The sequence below is a fragment of the Marmota marmota genome, unplaced genomic scaffold (assembly GCF_001458135.2).
Source record: "Marmota marmota marmota unplaced genomic scaffold, marMar, whole genome shotgun sequence".
Taxonomy (NCBI): Eukaryota; Metazoa; Chordata; class Mammalia; order Rodentia; family Sciuridae; genus Marmota; species Marmota marmota.
In genome coordinates, this window is record NW_026000229.1 from 27471591 (window position 1) to 27495270 (window position 23680).

General features: G+C 36.9%; 1 protein-coding gene across 1 annotated transcript in view; it reads left to right on the forward strand.

Annotated features, from left to right (window-relative positions):
* Myo5a (myosin VA) overlaps positions 1–23680 on the forward strand; it is a 163636-nt gene that overhangs the window by 2364 nt on the left and 137592 nt on the right. Inside the window, exon 2 of the mRNA XM_048793247.1 lies at positions 21125–21235. Within this exon, the coding sequence (XP_048649204.1) occupies positions 21125–21235 (111 nt within the window). The remainder of the gene's footprint in view (positions 1–21124; positions 21236–23680) is intronic.

Here is a 23680-nt window from a genome sequence, read left to right on the forward strand (position 1 = left end):
ATGTAGACACACTGACACAAATGACCCCATTAGCAGTGGTACATCAGAAAGCATACAGATTCATACTGCTTAACTTCCTGGGCCTGCCTTGTATACAACACTGTGCTTCATTTTTGCCTCTGTGAGATTTGGTCCTTCTCTGGTTTCTTATCCATTTATTTTCCCTATGTTGTCCTGCTCAAGAATGAGCTTCTCGCTGGGTGCGGTGGCTTGTAATCCCAGCAGCTTGGGAGGCTGAGGCAGTTTTTTATAGGATCACGAGTTCAAAGCTAGCCTCAGCAAAAGCAAGGTGCTAAACAACTCAGTGAGACTCTGTCTCTAAATAAAATACAAAATAGGGCTGGGTATGTGGCTCAGTGGTTGAGTGCTCTTGAGTTCAATCCCCAGGACCCCACCTCTACTCCCTAAGAAAGAATGAGCTTCTCTTTAGTGAGCTTAAGTGAGTTTTATCTCCTTGAAATCATAGGAGCCGAATCATAAAAGCTGTTAAATACCTGGATGGATAGAGAACACGTAAGTTAGTGGTCCAGGAGCATCAGGGGCAAGAGTCACAATTTAGGGCTAAAGGATTAGGGACCTGGGCCTCAGGCTTTTATTCTTAAACTGTTACATCTATACTAATGGACTATTTTCACTTTTTAAAAAAATATACTATATTTTTAGAGTACTTTTAAGTCCACAGCAAAATTAAGCAGAAAGTATTCAGAGTTCCCATATAACTCTTGTCATTCACCACAGTCTTAACTTTTTTCTGTTTAAGAAATTGGATCATGGGCTGGGGTTGTGGTTCAGTGATAGAGTGCTTGCCTAGCACTTGTGAGGCACTGGGTTCAAACCTCAGCGCCACATAAAAATAAATAAATAAATAAAATAAAGTCATTGTATCCATTTACAACAAAGAAAAGTATTTTTAAAAAAAAGAAAGAAAGAAAGAAAGAAAAAGAAATTGTCTCTTGCTGTTTTGCCCTGGCTGTTTTCAAACTCCTGGGCTTGAGTGATCCTCCTGCCTCAGCTTCCTGAGTAGCTGGGTCTACAGGCATTCACCACCATGCCTAGCTCAGTATGAACAGAAAATCAGTGTTAGAGATATGAAAAGGATTAATTTTGCCTTGTTGAGTTTTTTAAAATGTGAATATGATGAAAATGTTTTAGAATTTATGTGTGAATGATTGATTGATTTTTGTGCTGGAAATCAAACCCAGGGCCTTGTGCATGCAAGGCAAGCACTCTACCAACTGATCTATAGCCCCAGCCCGAAAAGTTTATAAACTTTTACATATTTATTTATATACTTTTTATCTGATAATAAAAAGCACTACAAGTAATAAAAAAGAACTACTGTTTATAAGTTAATTTATAGACAGTAGTTATGACATCTGCATCCCTTATTATCTTCATTGCTTCAGTTTTTTTGTCTTTTTTTTTTTTTTTTTGTACCAGGGATTGAATCCAAGGGTGTTTAACCACTGAGCGACATCCCCAGCCCTTTTAATTTTTTATTTTAAGACAGGGTCTTGCTAAGTTACTTATGGCCTAAATTGCTGAGGCTAGCCTTGAACTGGTGATCCTCCTGCCTCAGCCTCCTGAGTCACTGGAATAACAGATGCATCACTGTGCCTGGCTCTTTTCTTATCCTTAGTAAAAACCTACTGGGGCTCAGAATTCCGATGTGTTTCAATACATTCAAAATGGAGTTTTTTAAAAAAAAAATTAATTAATTAATTATTTTTTATTGATTTAAAAAAAATAAATGACAGGGGAATGCATTACAATTCTTATTACACATATATAGCACAATTCTTCATATCTCTGCTTGTATATAAAGTATGTTGACACCAATTCATGTCTTCATACATGTACTTTGGATAATGATGTCCATCAAATTCCACCATCCTTGCTAATCCCCTGCCCCCTCCCTTTCTTTCCTACCCCTCTGCCCTATCTAGAATTCATCTATTCCTCCCATGCTCGCCCTCCCTACCTGACTATGAGTCAGCCTCCTTATATCAGAGAAAACATTTCGGTATTTTTTTTTTTTTTTTTGGATTGGCTAATTTAGCATTATCTTCTCCACCTCCATACATTTACACAAATGCCATGATTTTATTCTCTTTTATTGCTGAGTAAAATTCCATTGTGTATATATGTGCCACATTTTTTTAATCCATTCATCCATTGAAGGGCATCTTGGTTGGCTCCACAGTTTAGCTATTGTGAATTGTGCTGCTATAAACGTTGATATGGCTGTGTCCCTGTAATATGCTGTTTTCAAGTCTTTGGGGTATAGACCGAGGGGAGGGATAGCTGGGTCAAATGGTGGTTTCATTCCCAGATTTCCAAGGAATCTCTCAAAATGGAGTTGTTAACTGTATAAATTATGTTGACTTCTCTTTCTTTCAGCTCTGGGTAACCTCTGCCCTCTTCAGCAACAGAAAACGACCCAAATTCCATTACAAAACAAACAAAACTCACCAGTGATAGTTCTTTTGCCTCCCATTTCAGGGTTTCTTCCATGTGATGCCATGAGGAAGAACAGGCAGAATCAGATACTTGTTTTTTATGTTGGTTATGTCTAGACCAGTGAGAGAAAAGAGAGATGTCTACTGTGTCTAAGAAGTTCTTAAGATCAAAGAATAAGCATTCTTCTTTTATCCTTTTCCGTATGATCTCAACCTGTGTCTTTTGTGCAGACACCATTCCAGTTCCTCTCTCTTGTGGTCGCAAGAATATCAAAACTATCCAAATACTTCCTCTTTATTATGCCTGAGTTTCCAAGTGTCATGCTGAGTGAGCTGTGTTTTTGCTGACTGAGTTATATTCTTATTCTACCAATGCAGAATAGTTCTGATTATTTTCTGTTTTTACTAACAAAATCAACATAGAAAATATGCCTAAAATGCATAACCACATGCTTATACTTTTTTCTTGGTGAAAAGTAAAGCCAGTTCTTTTATCAGTAATTGTTTAGGCCTTATTGTCCATTTTCTTCCTAGCACAGATTATTATCAATTCTGTTAATTTTTTTTTTCAGTACTGGGATTGAACCTAGGGGTGCTTTAGCACTGACCTATACCCCCAGACCTTTTTATTTTTTATTTTGAGAAAGGGTCTCGCCAAATTGTTGGCTCTGGCCTTGAGTTTGTGATCCTCCTCCCTTGGTTAGGATTACCAGCATGCGCCACCACTCCTGAGTAATCCTGTGAATCTTTCCAAATCCAATGTGAAACTTTTATATTTTTTTATCCTTTTAAAAATTAGTACATATTAATTGTACATACTAATGGAATTTACTGTGATATTTCCATACATGCGTACAGTGTGCATTGATCATACTCAACCTTCTCTTTAAATTTTTCATTTGTCTGTTAGTGAGATGGGACATTTTATGTTTATTTTTAGTGATACTTATGTTAGTTGCCTGTTTTGTTTGTTTGTTTTGCTTATTTACTATTGGTTTCTTATCTTTTTAAAATTAATTTGTAAGAGTTATTTATACATTGAAGGAATTAATTTCTTATAAATATATGGCAGATTTGTATTTTTGACTTTGCTTATAATATCTTTTGCAACCCAGAAATTTAAAATTTTTCTTAAAAATCTTTTAAACATTTCTTCTAAATATACAACCTTGGTACCTGATATAGCTGGTTTTCCCAGCTAAAATTCAGCTAAAAGGATGCTTTTAAAAAGAGTGGGAGGTTGTGCTAAGATGACTTTGTAAGAAAGCAGCATGGAGCCCCCAATTTAACACTCCATTCCATAATTAATTAGGCAATACCAGCTGAACTTCCCTCTTGGCCCTTTTACTTAGATAAAGCTGATTCCTAGTGCCTCAACTGCAATGTCATTTGCCTCATATGAATGACATTTTGGAAGCAACTATATGTATATTAGATATAGGTATATTAGATGTCTACAGGCAAAATATGACAGTTGTATACAAATAACTCGAGAGAGAACAACTAATCAAGATCAGAAGTTGTACAAAACGTACTTTTTGACTATGATGAAAAGATTGCTGATGGAATTGAGTATTAGAAATATCTGGTCATTCATCACCCTGCTTTAAAAGCCTTTGACTCCTTATCTAATGTTGTATAAAGGCCAAGTTCCTACCATAGCATATGAGGTCATTCACTTCCTGGTCCTCATCTGTTTTTTACTTTGAGCTAAACATTTGCTAAATACTTGTATTACATATATATTAACTGAGTATCTACTACTTACCAGATACTTTTCTAGGTTTTGGAGTTGGTATGTTCTCCACCCGCTTGGACTTTCAGACCAGCTATGGAGACATATGATAATCCCAAGTAAACAAACAATCTGTAGGGTAGGCAGGGAGGATTTTTCCAGAGGGACACATCTAATCTAAGACCTGAAGAGTAAAAAGGAACTAGCCTTAATAAGATTTGGGGCATGAGAGGAGCATGTTCTAGGCAGAGGGCATATCAATGACTTTGAAGTTATAGAGTTTGGGGTTTTCTAGGCACAATAGAAGACTGGTACCACTGGAGCTCAGATAAAGGGAGAAAAATCCCAATGAGGTAATATTAAACCTGTGGGTGAGGCCAAATCACAGTTCCTCGTAGAATGTAGTGAAAGAATTCAAATTAACCATAATGAGGTTCTTAAATCTAGCTTTAGTATGAGGTAAGTGATGACATAATATATTGGTATTTAAACTTCATCTCGTTAATCTGTGTAAAAACTTTGTAAGGTATATATTAACCAGCTGCATGAATGAGAACTTTGAGGAAGGAAGTTGGGTAATTTGTTCACACTCATACAGTGGGAAAAGTATTAGAGCCACTGGCTCTGACTAACTCCAGAGCCCACATTCTTAACTTTGAATATTCTATGCTTTCTAAGCAACTTTGTTTTATAAGAAAATTGAGATTCAGAGAATTTAAAAAGAAATGTTAGAAGGAATAAAAGGATATGAGGTACTCTTCTAAAAAGTTAGACTCTTCTGTCTGGGAAGACTGAACTTTTTATCTGATGGAAGCTTAGAAGGATATGAAGAGCCTGGAGAGGGCAATATGGACTTATTCACTATATAAGTAAACTCGAGGGCATCTTTTGAAGCTTCAAAGAAATAATTACAGGTCAAGTAAAAGGAAGTACTTATTATGCAGTGATAGCCAATTATCTCAGAGATTGAAAATAAATTTAGAGTAGCTTTTATCAGGACTGTAGACCTAGTTAGCAAAAAGAGAGCCAATTTTGTATGAAGCACTAAAAGTACCAGTGAAAATATCTATAACATAAGCTTAAATAACTGTCTAAGAAAATTAGGAAAAAATGAGTACAGGGAAAATAACTCTCTTAAAGGTTTTATAATGGTGAAAAATAAAAGCAATTCTATGTGACAATTTTTTAATATTTAAAAATTTTACTTTTATACATCTTAAAAATACATAAACTCATGAATGATTCTTTTAACTGAAAAGCTAGTATAGGGGTTAAAGTAAATAATATTTTTCCTCAGTTGTTAGAATGAAATTCTTACTTCCAGAGAAATCCATTTTAAATGTATATTTTATGAATGAAACCTAAGTCCATTCTTTTTTTTTTTAATATTTATTTTTTAGTTATCGGCGGACACAACATCTTTGTTTGTATGTGGTGCTGAGGATTGAACCTGGGCCGCACGCATGCCAGGCAAGCACTCTACCGCTTAAGCCACATCCCCAGCCCGGAGAAATCCATTTTAAGCAGCAGGAGAGGTGTGGTCAAGTCACTGTAGGATGCTGCTTGATTGGAGAAAAGGCTGAGGCACCAGTTCTTTTAGAACTTCTGCTTGTTTTTGCTGCATTTCTCTTTCAAAATACTCTCTCAGCATTTATAATTGGTGTTAACTCTTGCTCAAGAATAAATGTCCTTAGTTCATGAACTATGAAATTTTTACAACCTAAAATAGACTGCAATCAATTCTGATTTTTCTGTTATGATCCCCATTGTCCTGTCAGTTCTTCTCAGTCCTATTGAGAACCCCTGATCACCTAATTCAGATGATCTTCCCTATCAATTTAGTCATACCATTTAACCCCTAAGGGCTGTCACAGTTGAGGGAAGCAGAGTGTACTTTTGGTCTTTTCACATGTTTGGGAATTTCCAAGTCATAATTTTATAGCCTTAATATCTATTTCTGATTCTTAGTTTTCTAGTAACTGTAACCATGATCAAGGTGCATATGTGTCAAGAAACTGGATTGGGTCTAACATCACTTCTGTGGTTCTCCTCAGTCTTTAGTGTGACTGGGAGCCTTTTGGGGACTTAGTGTACATCTAGTTGGGCTTTCAGTATATCATAAGAAGATTGCAATCTTATGTTATTAGTCTAACTTCTTATACATACATTTAAAAATATTAATCTATAGAGTAGAAATTGTGGGTTTTGTTCAAACAGTTTTTTTTTTTTCTGGGGATTCTGTTGATCAAAAGTCTACCCAAGCTATGTGAAGAGGGCTAATCAGTATATAAGATATAAATATAAATAAGTTTTTCTAACCTGGAGGCTCTTTATATTAACACATATTCTGTTCACCATCTTTCAGAAATCCTCCTATTATGAAATGTTGTATCATTTGGGCTTGCCAGCTTTGTGTTATTCAGCCTGGCTGACTGGGATGCTGTTTTTAATTCATACTTGTAGTTGATAGATAATTAAATTATTTTAAATTCTCTTCTGACTAATTTTGTTTCACTATGGTATTCCTTCACACATCAAATCAGTTTGGCTCCACAGGGCTTGTCCATCAATTGTTTATTTACTCAATCAACATCTCTAGAACATTTACTCTACTAAGTATTGGGCCAGGTATGGGGGTAATGCCAATGGATAAACCACAGATCTTGTTCACAGGTAGATCATAGTCTAGTTGGAGAGACAGAAAGATAACATCAGTAGAGGGGCTGGGGCAGAACGCTTGCCTAGCATGTGTGAGGCACTGGGTTCGATCCTTAGTACCACATACAAATAAACAAATAAAATAAAGACTTGCTGTCCATCTACAACTACAAAAAATTAAAAGTAAAAATCAATAGAATATGGCAATTACATAGATAGGGATAAAAACCAGATGATTTAGAAACTATAAGCAGGAGGCCCTACTTGTTGGTCAAGGAAGGCTTTCTGGAGGTATATCACTTCACTGAGTTTTAAATATGGCTTGCTTTATTTTAAAAATTCTTCCATTTTAAAGAAAGGACACTGCCGCCCCCGACCAGTGCAGGCAGCTAAACTAGGGTCGCTCAAGTGAATTTCCTAAGGTACCAAATAAAACACAGACACACAATTTACCTTTAATTCAAGCCCCAGAATGGCTCCTCTGCCCTCAGCCTCAAGCTTCCCAAATGGGAGAGTGAGAAATGTCACCAGAGGCTGGCAAGAGAGAGAGAGAGCTAGCACTCTCAGGAGTGGTCTTTTATTGGTGGTGTGGGGGGGACTCTTGATTCTTTAGAAATTTCCATCCAAATAAGGTCAAGAGGGACAGGGTTATAAGGACATGTAAGGTAACTCGATCTCTGGGGATGTAGGAAGGCACGCCCACTCAAGAAGACACATTTGGCAAAATTTTTATGACTTTCAAGATCAGGGCCATCGTCTACGGCCACTTTGATGTGGCCAGATCACGCAAAGTGACCGCAGAGCCTCACAGATCAGGAAAGGAAAATGCTGGTCACATGGTGTGGCGACCTCCCACAGGACACTATCTTTTTTTTAAATATTTGTTTTTTTAGTTGTAGTTCAACACAATACCTTTATTCCATTCATTTATTTTTATGTGGTGCTGAGGATTGAACCCAGGGCCCTGCCCATGCTAGGCGAGCACTCTACCTGGGAGCCACAATCCCAGCCCACACAGGTTATCTTAAACATTTAAAGAGTAGAAGGGAAGAAAACAAATCGTCAAAGACATAAAATAGAGTCAGAGATGAGGTTAGGAACAATGTGTACCGTAGTGATATGTTGTATTGACTCAAGTCTCAGATTCACATTATTTTTGCACATTGGAAATGTTTCTTTTGATTGATGATGTCTGATTTGATGACTAGGACATCCCTTGATTCAATAGGTAATTATTTGGGACCTACTAAGATCGGATTCTGTGTTGAGCCCTGGGTATCAGTTGTTTCTGTTTTTTTTTTGGTGTGTGTGTGTGTGTGTGGAGGGGGTGGTGCTGGGGACCAAACCAGAGCCTCATGCATGCTAGGAAAGTACCTTACCTCTGAACTACTTCCCCAGCCCCTGGGCATTAGTTTTGAGCAAAGCAGATATAATTCCTATTTTCGTGGTTTTTATAGTAAAGAAAAAGTACAGGGTTATATGAGAAAATATAATGGTGAGGAGTGGGGAGGTCACTTAATTTAGATGCAAAGGTCAGGGAAAGGCTTTCCAAGTAACAGATATTCAAGATTAAAATGTGAAGAATACTTGAATTCAGTTGGGCAAGAGATAGTTTTGAAGCTTAAGGTAGCATGGGTTGTTCAAGTAGCTAAGGGAAAATCAGTATAGATGATCCTTGGTTGGGCAGAGAGGGGGCTAAGCACTGGGTAGTGGGGAATATCATGAGATGAGCCTGGTTCAAGACCTTCTGCATGGAAAGGCACAGTGGTGCTCACCTGTAATCCCACTGAGTTGGGGACTGAGCAGAGGATTGCAAGTTGGAGGCCAGCCTCAGTAACTGAGTGAGACCCTATCCCACAATAAAAAAGGACTGAGGATGTAACTCAGTGATAAAGGGCCCTTGGGTTCAATCCCCAGTAGAAAAAAAAAAAAAGAAGCAGCAGCAGCCTTATAAAGGCAGTTGCCAAATAATGCAGAGCTCTAGGGGGTTATACAAATGTTTTATACCAAGTTATAAAGGGTTTAGGGTTTTTTAATATTTATTTTTTAGTTGTAGTTGGACACAATACCTGTATTTTATTTATTTTTATGTGGTGTTGAGGATCAAACCCAGGGCCTCGTATGTGAGAGGCGAGCGAGCACTCTACTGCTAAGCCACAACCCCAGCCCTTATAAAGGGTTTTTAAGTAAGGGTAAGACATTATCCGATTTTCCTATTTGAAAAGATCAATGCATCTGCTGTATAGAGAGTCAGGAAGGAAAGCTTGATAGCTATTTTTAGCACTAGAGTGAGTATAGGTAAGATTTGGGTGGTAGCTGTGGAGATGGGGTGGGAACTAAATCTAGCTAAACATTGCTGGTAGGATTTACTGATGGATTTGATACAGGGGTAGAGGAGAGGGTAGTACTAAGCATCACTAGTTTCTAAGGGAAACTAACTAGTTTCTCCCAAGGGGAACTAACTTGTTGGGTAGAGGTTCCTGTCTTATTACTAAGATAACGATGCTACAGAAAAGGACATAGTTAAAAGGAGATGGGAGAAGAGTTTTGTTTGGGCTTTTTAAATTTAAGATGCCTATGAGACATCTGCATAGAGATCGTAGGCAGTTATGTGGGTCTGTAGTTCTGTAGAAATATTTGGGCTAGAGATAGAAATTTGGCAAGGGTTGGCATTTTGACTAATGAGGGTGGGTCAGATATACTATAAATGTAAAAATAACAACAGTGCTATCTAATCTTCATAATAATATTAATAAGAATAATTATCATTTATTGCCCTCTATGTCTAAGCACTGTTCTATTTAATCCTAATGATAACTCTCATTATAGAGTTGAGGTGCAGAAAAGCCACAGAAAAATTAGTAAGAAACAAACCCCAGACAGTTTGGTCTTACAGCATGAGTTCTTAATATCACATTAGAAGAGAAGAGAGAACATAGAGATGTCAGAACTAGCACAGGAAACTGAAAAGGAGTGATTTTTTAAAAAATTAAATTAAAAAATTAGAGCATTATATATAGTAGTTGGGTTCATTTTGACAAAATCATGCGTGCATGGAATTTGATCTCAATCCCCTTTCCCACTCTTTCCCTCCTCTTCCCCTTCCCCCTATTCTCCTTCCTCTACCAATTGATTTTCCTTTCACTTGTTTGTTTTTTATTGGTACTTCATATATATATATATATATATATATATATATATATATGTATATGTATATGTATTTCCTCCCTTTTCCTGTCCCTCCTCCTTCCCTCTCCATCTCCTTCTTCTCCTCCACTTATATTTATATATTTATGATATCTAGTCCCCCACCACCCTCTTTCTCTTATTTTGCTCCAACTTCCACATATGAGAAAAAACATTCAACCCTTGATTTTATGAGTCTGGCTTATTTCACTTAGCACAATGTTCTCTATTTCCATTCATAGACCAGCAAATGCCATAATTTTATTCTTCATTAAGGCTCAGTAAAATTCCATTGTATACATATACCACATTTTCTTGATCCATTCATCTATTGATGGTCATCTGGACTGATTCCATAATTGACTATTGTGACTTATTCTACTGTAAATATTGAAATGGCTGAATCACTATAACATGCTGATTTTAGTTCTTTTGGATAAATACCTGGAGTAGAATAGTTGGGTCATATAGTGGTTCCATTTCTAGGTTTTTGAGTAACCTCCGTATTGCTTTCTAGAGTGGTTGGTCTGCCAGTTAGTACAACACCTAGGTATATGAGTACCTTTCTTCCCACATTCTTGCCAGCATTTACTATTTGTGTTATTAATAACTGCCATTCTGACAGAAATAAGATGAAATCTTATTGTAGTTTTGATATGCATTTCCCTGATTGTCAGAGATGTTGAAAATTGTTTTATATATTTGTTAGCCATCTGTTTCTTCTTTTGAGAAATGTCTGTTTAGTTTTTGCCCATTTAATTATTAGGTTATTTGTTTTTTCTTATGTTTTTAGCCTTCAGAATATATATATTCTGGATATTAATCCCTGTCAGAGGAGCAACTGGCAAAGATTTCTCTCCTATTCTATAGGCTCTTTCTTCATATTCTTGATCATTTTTAAAAAGAAGTGATTTTGAGAAGCAGATAGGAACCGTGAGAATGGGGTGTCTCAGAAGCACCATGAAGGACACATAGGCAAAAAGTTTGCTGTGTTTGGAGACCACATGAGTAAATGAGACAGGTATGGAGGAAACAATTGCTCTTTGAAGTTGTTACAGGGTTGAGTGGAAGGTCAGAAGAGGTTAAAGATGAGACTGGAGAAGCTAGCAGGGAGTCAGGTCATGAAAGACATGTAATATGCTCCAACGTATAGCAGACTGTGATCTTAGCCTAGAAATGTCTGTTCCAAAAGCTGGGAACCAACACAACCTGCTATGTACAGAAGTGAACTACATACTGGTGCCTGCCTATTATTTGCCAGGCACTGCTTTGAGCATCTTATCTATGTTGCCTCATATAATGTATGTTTTATTTAATGTTTAATTCCATGATTCTTTCAAATATAACATGTTAATGTATTCTATGTTTTTAAAAAATTACCCATGATTTCTTTTATATCTAACTCATTTATCAGGTGGTAGATATTCTAAGTGGGAGGAAGACATCTATATATTGAGAGCTGTGCATATTTAATATGATCAGCATTGTATATATTTTTCCCTAAGTTAGCAACAAGTGTTGAAAATGGTAGGAAAGTGTGAGTTGGTTTGCTTAATTGGACAGCCTAGGTCTCAGTCAGTAGAAAATGACTCATTGGGATTTTTTTTTAACTTTTTCTTAAATGTCTTAACAATTTTGAAGTCAGAGATCATCTTGGGTTTGAATCCTGCTTCTGTCATTTATTAGCGGAGTGACTTTGGGTTGTTATTTAGCCTCTTTCAGACTTTTTGGTGAATGATGGACTTCTTTAATGATAATTATAAACCATATTGCAAAAATTAAGGAAAGTTTATGCATTCTGATTAAATAAAGCCCTGTGATAAACATGATCAATATGGTTTCTTTCTTTTTTTTTTGGTAATTCTGTTGTACCTTTGATTATTTTATTTATTTAGAAATTTGGAATTTATATTCAAATACCACTAGCTAATTGCAGATGGAAATAGTAAATTTTTAAAATGTTCACATTAATGCTGTTTTTCCCTTTTTTTTTTTAAATTTTTATTTACTCATATGCAGTGCTGAAGATTTAACCCAGTGCCTCACATATGCTAGGCAAGTGCTCTACTGCTAAACCACAATCCCAGCCCCAATGCTGTTCTTATAAAGTGAGACTTAGTTCCAAAACTAATCTTTATAGAAATATTAAAGAACTCGTGTCTAAAAATATTAATTCCAAAGCTCTATTGTCTCACAGTAAAATTCTAGAAAAATAAAATTTATCTAATTTTTTTCTATCTTAATGTGATAAAACATTCATTAAAATAATTTCAGTGCCTATTGGAAGTTGACTTGAACTTGATTCACTTTTATTTATTTACTTATGTACTTTTAATTTTTTTTTTTTCAATACTGGAGATTGAACCCAGGAATGTTTTACCATTGAGCTACATTCTTCTTATTTTGAGACAGGGTCTCACTAAGTTTTGGGAGCTGACCTCAAATTTGCAATCCTCTTGCCTCAGCCTTCCCAGTCACTGAATATGTTAGCTTGTGCATTGCTGTGACCAAAAGACCTGACAAGAATAATGTATAGGAGGAAAAGTTTATTTGGAACTCACTGTTTCAGAGGTTCAGTCAGTCCGTGGTCAGCCAACTCTTTAGCTCTGGGACCAAAGTGAGGCAGAACATCACAGTGGAAGGACATGGAAGAGGAAAGCTACTCAGGACATGGCAACAAGGAAAGAGGGAGGGTAGGGGAGGAGAGGAGAGGGGAGGGGAGGGGAGGGGAATAGAGGGGAGGATATGCTCTGCTCACCAGGTATAAAAATATAAATCCTAAAGGCATGCCTCCAGTGACTTTCTTCCAGCCACACCTTACCTGCCTACAGTTACAACCCAGTTAATCCATATCAGTGAGATAATTCACTGATTAGGCTTAGGCTCTCATAACTCAATCATTTAATCTCAAACTTTCTTGCATAGTCTCACACATGTGGTTTTGGGAGACATCACAAATCTAAAACTAGAACACTGGGATTACAGGTGTGCACCACCATGACTGGCAAACTTGTTTCACTTTTAAACCATGCACATTTCATACTACTTGCAAGGTAACTTCTGGTTACCAAAAATCTAGAATCAGCCCCCTTATTGTAATCATTTAGAGAGTTCAGGAATCAGGAATCATCCAATTATTAGTATCCTTAGCATCCTCAGAGAGTTTCTTGCTGTTATTCCATAACATTGTTTTTGGTAAATCCTTATTCTGTACTTTTAGCCAGTTGAAATACTGCAGGGTGGATGCCAGGCCATTGGTATGATTTCGACACATTGTTAGATAGGACATTCTTATGGTTTGTCCAATGATGTGGACCTGTTTAATAGCCATTTTCCTTGTGATACCAAGAGGAGCAATTGTAGAGTGGAAGAGAGGAGTTTCTTTATAGTGAAATATACTGTTCAAACAAGGGGGAAGTGTTGAGTAGAAAAAACATGGCTTTTTAGAGTAGATATGTTTCAACTCCTTTTCTACCTGTGTAAGGTCTAAACTTCAATATCTATTAAAATGAGGTAATGGAGTTCTTGTGATGATTTGAATGAAATCTTACGTGTAAAATACCTGGGCCTCTGCTGACACACAGAAGATGCTCAAGAAATGCTAGTTCTCATTCCTTATGAACCTGTGATAAATCCAGTGTTGATTATGATTTAGTTCATCAACAATTCTGGGAAGTTTATGCATAGTATACTTTTGCTCTCACTTATATCCCTACCCAGAATGCACCATGTATTCTATACCCACTAACACTTGTTCTCCCTCCCACTTTTGTGTGACCCCCTCATTTTGTTTAGACCTTTTGGATTTCCCATCTGTTCTTCCCTTGCTCCTGGAGAGATTGCTGGCGGAGGGGGGTAGTGACATTTCTCTGCCTTCTGAGTAATTTGTGATCAGTTAGGGGTGGGACTGAATCACTGTTCTGGAGGTTTCCACTCTATACACTTGAATTATGAAAGGATAGAGGTGTGGTTTTTGTGGGGGAGGGGGGAAGGGATGTTTCATTAGTTTTGTTTCCTACAGGCCTGGCTCTTTTTCCTTCAGTCGTACCAACATTTCCTATATAACTCAACATCTAGCACTTAGTGCATCTTTCTCTGCTTCTGGAAATTACAGATCCTTTCAGAAGATTTGGGAAGGATTGGGAAAGACCAGTAATTCTTTTAACCTCCCTTGTTTTATAGAGTAATGTTCAAGAACATAAAGGCCCAAAATGTACATATGACGAAAGTTCATTGAAAAGTTACTGTGGGCAAGTCCTGTGTTAAGTGCCATAGAGACAAAGGCAAAGAAAGACATCGCCCTCCTCTCAAGTAGCTCTTAGTCTCTGGTGATGAACACCCAAAGTCATCAGATAGTGGTATAAGGATTCTAGCAGAAGATTGTAAGAGGTGATAGAGATATTGAGAATGGAGTGACAAGTGATGGGAGTAAGGAAGGGCTTCTTAGAAAGGGTGGCATTTAAACACAGGATAAAAAGGATTCTATTTGCTCAAAAGGGAAGGGATAGTGTTCCATATGGAGGAAATAACTAAAGCAAAAGCATAATAGTATGAGGCAGCACTGCTTATTCAGGGTACAGCACCCCAAATTTGACATGACTGGAGAATACTAGTATTGAATAAAAATGATGGGAGGGGGGATGAAATGTTAAGAGAATATTTTATCAAGGGTTTCAGTTTTATTAGTAGTGTTTGATTTCTGAACCTAAGTGGTGGGCATATGGAAAGTTCATTATACACAAACATACTCTCATGTTCTCATATCTGGAGGGGATCTCATAATAAATTTTAAAAATTTACAATAACTAAGGTTGACAACTTTTTAGATTTTTCTAATTTCTTTAATAATTTTTGTTTCCTTTACTCTGGAAAGCCAATTATGTTTTTAGAGTGGTAGTTCCTGAATATTTTACACCAAAAACATGCTGTAAGGATTATATGAATTACTTAGTAATCATATGCAGTATCAATGTTAACATCAGGTTTCAGTGGAAGGGGTGTTGATGATGAGTCAGGTTTCCTCTTGCTTTAGTTCATAGCCCAGAGGGACACTTAGTTTTCATAGAAGCCTTGTTCAAGTTGGTACATACAGGATTAATTTTTTGCAAACACTCATAATGGGATTGTGAATGAGGGCAGATTGAATGAGGGCAGATTATGAGCGACTCAACAGTTCATGATTTAAGGAAGCTCAGATGGAAGCGCACACGTAGTATATGAAAAGCAAATAAAGTATATAGGAATTTAGGGGAGAAGATAGAATTACATGGGTCTGATTCTTTGTGATTTAAGGGCTGGTCAGTTCCCTCTTAGTACTGTCAGTTTTGTTCCCGAAGTGTTTGAGGCATCAGAAACAACTGCTTTTGGTGTGTATACCTCACGGTTTCTTGACTGAAAAAATGAGAGTTAGAAAAACTTCCAGTGAGTCAACTACATTAATTGAGGACCTCTAGAGTATTGTCATTGTGTAAGGACACAAAATGAAAGATGACTGGTGCCTCCTTAAGTGTGCAGGGAGGGGCATAACCCCTGAGATGGTCTGAGAGTAAGCTGGCCCTATTTGTAGCCCTCTCTGGTGCGTCCCAGGCAACTATGCTCCCTGAACCTGCCTTTCCAGTGCTCATCCATCAGGCTTTGTCAGAATTGCTTCACCACTGATTGGTAGGCCTCATTAAATTGTATTGTGGGAAGATAGATGACATGTATTTTACTTGCAAGCTCTTATGCAACTTAAATCTGTGCCAGCATTATTTTCTCCAATTTTAACTTATTAGAATTTAGCCCTTCTATTTTGTTTTACTCTCATTTCTGACTGAGTGGTTGGTTAATTTGTTGTTTCATTTTAATCAAGTGATTCATATTTTGTTACATTTGAATTGTATCTATTTTAAGCTTTTTTCTTATTTCATCATCTCCTACAATGTTTTCATTTGTTTTGTTTTTTTAAGAGAGAGAGAGAGAGAGAATTTTTTTTTAGTTTTCGGCAGACACAACATCTTTTTGTATGTGGTGCTGAGGATCGAACCCAGGCCGCACGCATGCCAGGCGAGCACGCTACCGCTTGAGCCACATCCCCAGCCCTTGTTTTGGTTTTTGTCCTTAATCATATATGTATCTCAAATCCCAAACCTTTTTTTCCCCTTTCCCATCAGTTCCTGCATCACTGTTTACTTTCTTTACATACTACTTCATGAATCTCTCTAAGTTTTTGACTCATGTCCTCTCTCAACCACACTTTGTGGTCTTAAACCCTGGAGCAACTTCAGGAAAAATCCTCAGCTAAGCCTGCATAGTTTGCCTTTGTTGCCTTTCATCCCAGCTTTCTCATCTCTTTTCCTTTCCTTACCCTGTCTTGGTCTTAAAATCAACATGTATGTGCTACCCATAAACTGTGGGCAAAGAACTTGGCCAACCATAGAGGGGACCCAGGATGACTTTGAAGGAGTTGATAGTCTAATGTGGGAGGTAGATAAATAAGGTCTGCGGAATTATGTGTGAAATATTTGAGGGACTGTCACAAAATAGTGAGAGACTAATTCTAGAGTAGTATGTGTGGAGAGGAGTATAAGTAATGTGAGGCAAATGGAGAACACTGCAAGAAAACCTTCACTAGGTAATTAAGACAGTTGAGTTACACAAAAAGGACTTTTCCCTTATCCTGTTGAGGGGGTCTGTGTCCACTATCTTTGGATTTGGCCAGTGTTTTCTTTTCCTAAATGCTTCTGTTTCATCAGGAAGCCCCTTGGCAGACTTAGTGGGCAAGTGTCCACGCTGTTTCTGATTCCTGCCTCATCGCCATGTCCCTTTTCTAGCTTTCTAATGTGGTCTAGGGCCCTTGTCTTCTTTCTCATAGTGCATACAATGGATGTGACAAGTTTCATCCTACTCCTCCCCTAGGACTGCCATGTGTATTTATTTTGGGGCCTGGAGAAAGAATGAGAAATAGAGTTGGAAGTTACAGAGGAAGTGGGAGGAGCAGTTGAGGTTAAGATCTCCCTCTGCCTTTTCACCTAAGACATAGACCCCCAAATGACCTAATTATGCGATAGTTGTCACTGACCTCATGGGTTAAGATGGAAAAGAACCACAAAGAGGCAGTGGAAACAATGGTCTTGTTTCTGGCCTATTTCTCCTTGGATACTTTCCCAAGAGATAGAGATAAGATAAAACTTGTTATCAAGATAGTGTTTGGTGTTTATGTTGCCTCTGGTGTATGTAAGGCTTTGCCAGCTCTCCTTATCTATAAGTCTTTTTAACACCTTATTTTTGGAAATCCAGTACTTCCTTAATGCAAAAACTGTGGAAATCCTACCTAGGACTTCTTGCTAACACAGAACACAAAGACACTTCTGTCTAGATTTAAAGTCTCCTCTAATTTAGGCACAGGTCAGTCACTCTTCTTGAAAGTCACTTGGTGGTCACATTTTGCTTTTTTATGTTTTCATCAGTCATTATAATAGGTCATTTCATGATTTTTTTAATGTCATATATTTTCTGGAACTAGTAAGTTCTTCCAGAAAAGTTTTAAAAAATTACTGACTTTATAAAGTAAGAATAGGAGCAGTAAATACTTAGGAATGTTTATTGAATGAATAAGATTTTAGTAATATGTACAAATATTGCTCAGTTTATGGACTGTGTACCTGAAGGAAAGGTTATAAAACAAATTTTTAGCAACACGTTTAATGTATGACATTAGGAATTGATTCCCATGGAAAAAAAATTCAGTAACAGTCCCATCCTGTACTTATATATTATTTCATGCTTTTCTCAGAGTTTCTAAATTTGTAACTCCTGAGAAGAGCACTGCTGTCATCTTTATTTTACAGTTGCCTGAAATAAAGGCCAAGGTCAATATGGTAGAACATACAACCTATCTACTTTAGTATTCTTTCTTTGTAAACTTCAAATTAAAAAATTTTATAATTCTTTAAAAATACAAGAAAAATAAAGCAATTGGGTCAGTTTTTTACCATACTACTTACATAAAAGTGAAGAAGATGCCTTTTACTCTTAGTTTCTTCCAACGAATACTAAGCACTAGCTGTGTCTCAAATTCTGTTCTAAGTACTGGATGTAGTATTGAACAACATAGACACAGAGCTTATGTTCTAATGAAGAAAGAGAGATAAATAAACAATAACATAACAGTAAGTAATTTCAGATAGTTGTAAGACCTCTGAAGAAAACAAAATATAAAATGATAGAGGTGTTTGGGATAAATTTAGAAAGATCTGGGGAAGGCCTCTCTGACAAGGTTTACATTTGAACTAAAATCTGAAAAATAAGAAGGAGGCATGTGTTAGGTTTTATCACTGTGACCAAAATCTCAACTTGGAGAAGAAGAACGACTTAGAGGAAGAAAAGTTTATTTTGGCTCTCTGTTTCCTAGGTATAGTCCACAGTGGGCTGACTCCTGTGTTCCTCTGGGCCCAAGGTGAGGCCAAACATCATGGCAAAAGGGGTGTAGTAGAGAAATGTTGCTTTGTTGCTGTTGCTTTGTTGTTCGTTGTGGCAGGAAGCAGAAAGAGGGAAGTAGGGAAGGGGTCATAGGGAAGATGAACCCTTCCAAGGCACACCTCCAGTGACACGCCTCCTCTAGTCACTCCCCATTAACAGTTACCGTCCAGTTAGATCATTCAACTAGGATAGACTGATTAGATTATGACTCTCATGACCAATCCATTTTACCTCTTGAGGTTATTCCTGCAGGAACATGGAGTCTTTTGAGGGGCACCTTATATCCAAACCATAACAAGATATGCATAAGATCTAGGAGAAGTACATTGCAGACAAAGGGAAAGGCTCTGGGAACACGAATAAACCTGTGTTCCTAAAGCACTAAAATAAGGGCCAGTGGCTCCAGCTTAAAGATGAAGTAGGTAAGGAAATAACAGATCTTAAAGGCCCATCTAGAACATGGCATGGAATTTGTATGCTACTCTAATGTCTACTTTTCCTACTGTTTTAATGTTAAAATGTTCTTTATTTTATAAAATGATGATGATACTAGATTGTAGATTTCTACTTAAAAACCTTGCCTCTGGAGAGGGTAAGGGCCTTAGCCTGTCTTCATTAACACTTACTGGTTTTGTAATCTTACTTGACACAATAAAATTTGATAACCCTATGTCAGTCCTCTGTGTGTGTATGTGTGTATATACTAGGAATTGAACCCAAGACCTTATACATGCTAGGCAAGTGCTCTCCCAGCTATACCCCTCAGCCTTTTATTTTATTTTGAGACTGTCCTACTAAACTGCCAAGTCTGGCCTCAAACTTGGAATCCTCCTGCCTCAGTCTCCCAAACAGCTGGTTTTACAGGAATGTGTCACTGTACCCAGCTAGTCCTCAAAGATCTTTTTAAAAAAATTTTTGTTAGTCATGGGATTATAGTAATTTGGAAACTACTGCACTATACCACAGAAGCTTCCCAGTAGGAAGACTTGAAAATCCTTGTCAGTATTGAGTTTAATGTAATATCCTGTATGGTGGCATGCTCAAGTGTTTTTCTTACAGGGCCATTTAATTTAAATTCTCTGGATTCTCAGATTTTCCTTTACTTTTGTTCACCCACTTTCTTTTCCCTGTCTTTAATTTCATCACGAAATAAGTTTCTCTTTTAATTAGGAATAGCCTTGTTATAAGCTTCCAGAACTTCTTTGGGCTCCATACTTAGACTATCCATCACATTACAGTTCATCAGGAAATAGCCTTATATGTAATATATATATACTTAATCCAAATAGCCTTATATGTAATATATATGTAATATATATACTTAATCCAAATGTTTCTTAATCTTGAAGTTCCAAGTAAATTATCATCCTAGTCATTATTAAAAATGAAGTCTAGAAGTGAACTTACATGAAATGAGACTATAGTATAGGCCAGAGATCAGCTTTAGTCTAGCCTGTGTCAGCCATGATTACATCTTCCCTTTGCCAATGAAATCCAGTGTGTCCTTCTCTCATACACCATCTGTTTGTGAAAATCAGCATTAGGGTTTAATAGACATATGTATTAAAGGGAGATTTATTCCTGGAGTGTCTAAGCAACCATGAAATGCTTCTTCAATATGGTGATTGAAAAATTCATATCCGTTAATATATTTTGTTCTTTTTCTTAAAATTGATCATGTAATCATCTGGCTTAAGTCCAGATAGTATCTATTTGAGGCTGCAGATTTGCTATCTTAGGAACCCCTGATGATTAGTGTGCCTTTTTCATGGGATCGAGGCTACATGAGCCAAATTGTATTTCTGGCCAAACTTACCATTTTTACCACTTCACAAGCTTTTTAAAAAAGTCATGAGGGCAAAATTCTAAACAATCATCTTTTTGTCAAAAGGGTTTTATTAGCAACAGAACTCTTTCTTCAAAGAAAATTGCAGATGCTCAGTATGTAAAACATAATGTGGCTCCAAGCCACAATCTCACCCTTCTCCCTACCATAATGGCACCTGAAGGATATCTGAGCAATCATCAGGGCTTTGCAAAGCACAGGATGAAAACCACAATAAAAAATTCAAAGTGTATATACACTGATAAAAATATGGCTGTGCTACTGAAACTGGCAGAGCCATGGCACCAGAGCTTTGAAAAGAAGTTTTGTATATAATTTTTTGCCTAAAATTACATTTCAGAAGGTATTTACTAGATAAAACAAAGTCAAGCTTTAATTTTACCTACTTTTTCAGAACTTAAGTTTTTACACAATTTGGGGTTGGTGGTGCTACTGAGGCCAATAAACTTTTTGTTTACTAATTTAAAAAGATTTATATTGGATATGATTCCTTTTTTCATAAATTATTTAATTATAAATAATTATTATGCTTTGTATATTATTATAAAGTAATTGACTTGGGCTGGGGATGTGGCTCAAGTGGTAGCTCGCTCACCTGGCATGCGTGTGGCCCGGGTTCAATCCTCAGCACCACATACAAACAGAGATGTTGTGTCTGCCGATAACTAAAAAATAAAATATTAAAAATTCTCTCTCTCTCTCTCCCTCTCACTCTCTCTTTAAAATAAATAAATAAATAAAGTGATTGACTTGCTAATATAAGCATTTTTTTTCTTCTAGTTTGCTAGGGTTTGGATACCTGATCCTGAGGAAGTTTGGAAGTCAGCAGAGCTGCTCAAAGATTATAAGCCTGGAGATAAAGTCCTCCTGCTTCACCTTGAGGAAGGAAAGGTAAGAGTCTTTACTTTCAATTGTTGTCATTGCCTGCAGTGAAGGGAGTTCAAAAGTGTGAGTTTACTGTGACTTGCTGATCTTAATTGAAAGTTAAATATTTTTTTACTTACTTACTAACTTGGTAAAAATGACAAACTCAATTTTTTTATCCTAATAGATTTATCACAATGACATAGGTTGGTGAAAATAGCAGATATTTTTAAAATTCATTGCTTTGCCTGTGAGTTTATTATGATTATCAGGTTTAGATTTATATCTAATCTTCCCAAAGATATTATTTAATTGTATTTTGTTTAGATTAACATTAAAATTATTTCATATTAACCAAGATAACATTGCTTAAGGTGCCAGTTTAATTAAGATTTGATGTTTACTACAACTGATCATTTGAGAAATATTTGCTCAGAAAAGCTTAAATTCAATTGTGTCTCTGCACTGTCTTTATTCATTTTGTGAATGAATTCATCTGAGTTCTACCATTTTAATCTCTCTATGATATTTTTACAGGATGTGTCACTTGCTTAAAAGCATTTGTCACATTAATTTCCTAAAACTTGTAGTCTAGTGAGGGAAACTGGATATAAATAAGTGGAAAAGTTAAATAATTAGAAAATGAAGAATAGTGTTGTACTGCAGTTCTAAAGATGTCAAGAGAATAATACATGATTAACTGCCAAATGAGTAAAACTATCTTAATGGTTAACTTGTATTGAATAATCATGTGCCAGGTGTGGTTCTAACTATGTTCTAGTTCATTTAATCTTAACAACAACTCCATGAGGTAGGGCTATTGTTATTCTCATTTTACAAATGAGGAAATCAAGGCTCAAATTGTGTAAGTGACTTACTCAGGGTTATAGAGGTATTAAGAAATGAGGCTCTGATGTGAATGCAGGAAATTTGCCTTCATGATCTGTGCTAATGGCCACTCTGTTGTACTATAAAAATAGTAAGGAATTGAGGATCCCAGTAGGAGGAAATATTATTATGTGCTGTGACATTGGGGGAGGCTTCTTGGAGGAGGAAGGATTTTGATAGGCAACAGGGTCTTAAAAGCTGGATTGAATTTTTTTTCTTTTCTTTCTTCCTTTGTTCCTTTCTTTGATGGTGCTGGGGATCAAACCCAGCATTCATGCTAGGTAAATGCTCTACTAAGTAGCCTCATTCATGCTAGGTAAGTGCTCTACCACTGGGCTATCCCCGAGTCCCACAAACTAGATAGAGTTTGAATGTGCATATTTTGTTGTTTTTTTTTAAGACAGGATCTTGCTGTGTGGCCCAGGTTGGCCTCAAACTCTTGGGCTCAAGGTATCCTCCTGCCTCAGCCTCCTTTGTAGCCAGAACTACAAGCATGCATCATCCCATCTTGTTTAAAATCTAGACAGAGTTTGGATTAATATAGAAAAGAGTAGATCCTCTGAGTGTTGGAATGTGTTGTAGAGATAGTGAATGCAACAGGTCAGTTGGAGTAGAGATGTAGAAAGGTATGTTTTCTGGTTCTAAAAATACATATTAAGGTACCTGTCACTATATACCATGTTAAGAGGTGGCAGAAGTTGTGATCTTTGACATCCTTATCAGTGAGGAAGATAAACATGATATAACAAAACAAATTGGAAATAAAAGTATATCAGAGTAATGAGTAGACAGAGGGCTGGTGAGGATGAGGGGTCAGAGAGACACTGTCAGAAGAACAAGTAGACATTGGGTGTTGTGTTTAGGGACCTGGAAAAGCATGTTCAAAGGCTAGGAGGCATGCATAGTAATGGAGTGTTTGGGGAACCACCCAAGTTCTGTGTTGATGGGATGTGAAGTGAGAGTACAGGACCAGCAGAAGCATGAGAGTGAAAACCAGATCACATGCACCCAGTGTTCTTCCTATAAAACTCTTGAATTTCATTGATTTGGTATGGGGAATGATTATAGTGTTTCTAAAAAGAATGGTGCCTGGTTTGTGTTTTAGGGACTCATTGATGACCACATGGAGGATGAATTTCAAGAAAATAAATCTGAGGCAAGGAGACTAGTTGGGAAGAAGACAGGGAAGAATTAGGCCAGATTAGGAAAACCTTGAATGTCAAACTAAGGAATTAGCTTATTGAATATGTATTAGTCATCTACTTTGTGTTAGGTACAGTATTAGCCACTTTGGGCTACAGTCTCTCAACTTAATTTTCTCAGCAACTCCTGTGGATTAGTAGGTGATATTATGACTATTATAAATAAGGAATGGGGCTGGGATTGTGGCTCAGAGGTAGAGCGCTCGCCTAGCACGCACAGGACCCGGGTTCGATCCTCAGCACCACATAAAAATAAAGGCATTGTGTTGTGTCCATCTACACCTAAAAAAATAAAATAAATAAAACAAAAGTTAAATAAATAAATAAATAAGGAAGCCAAGGCTCAGAAACACTGAGTAGTTTTACCTGAGGTCAGCAGTCA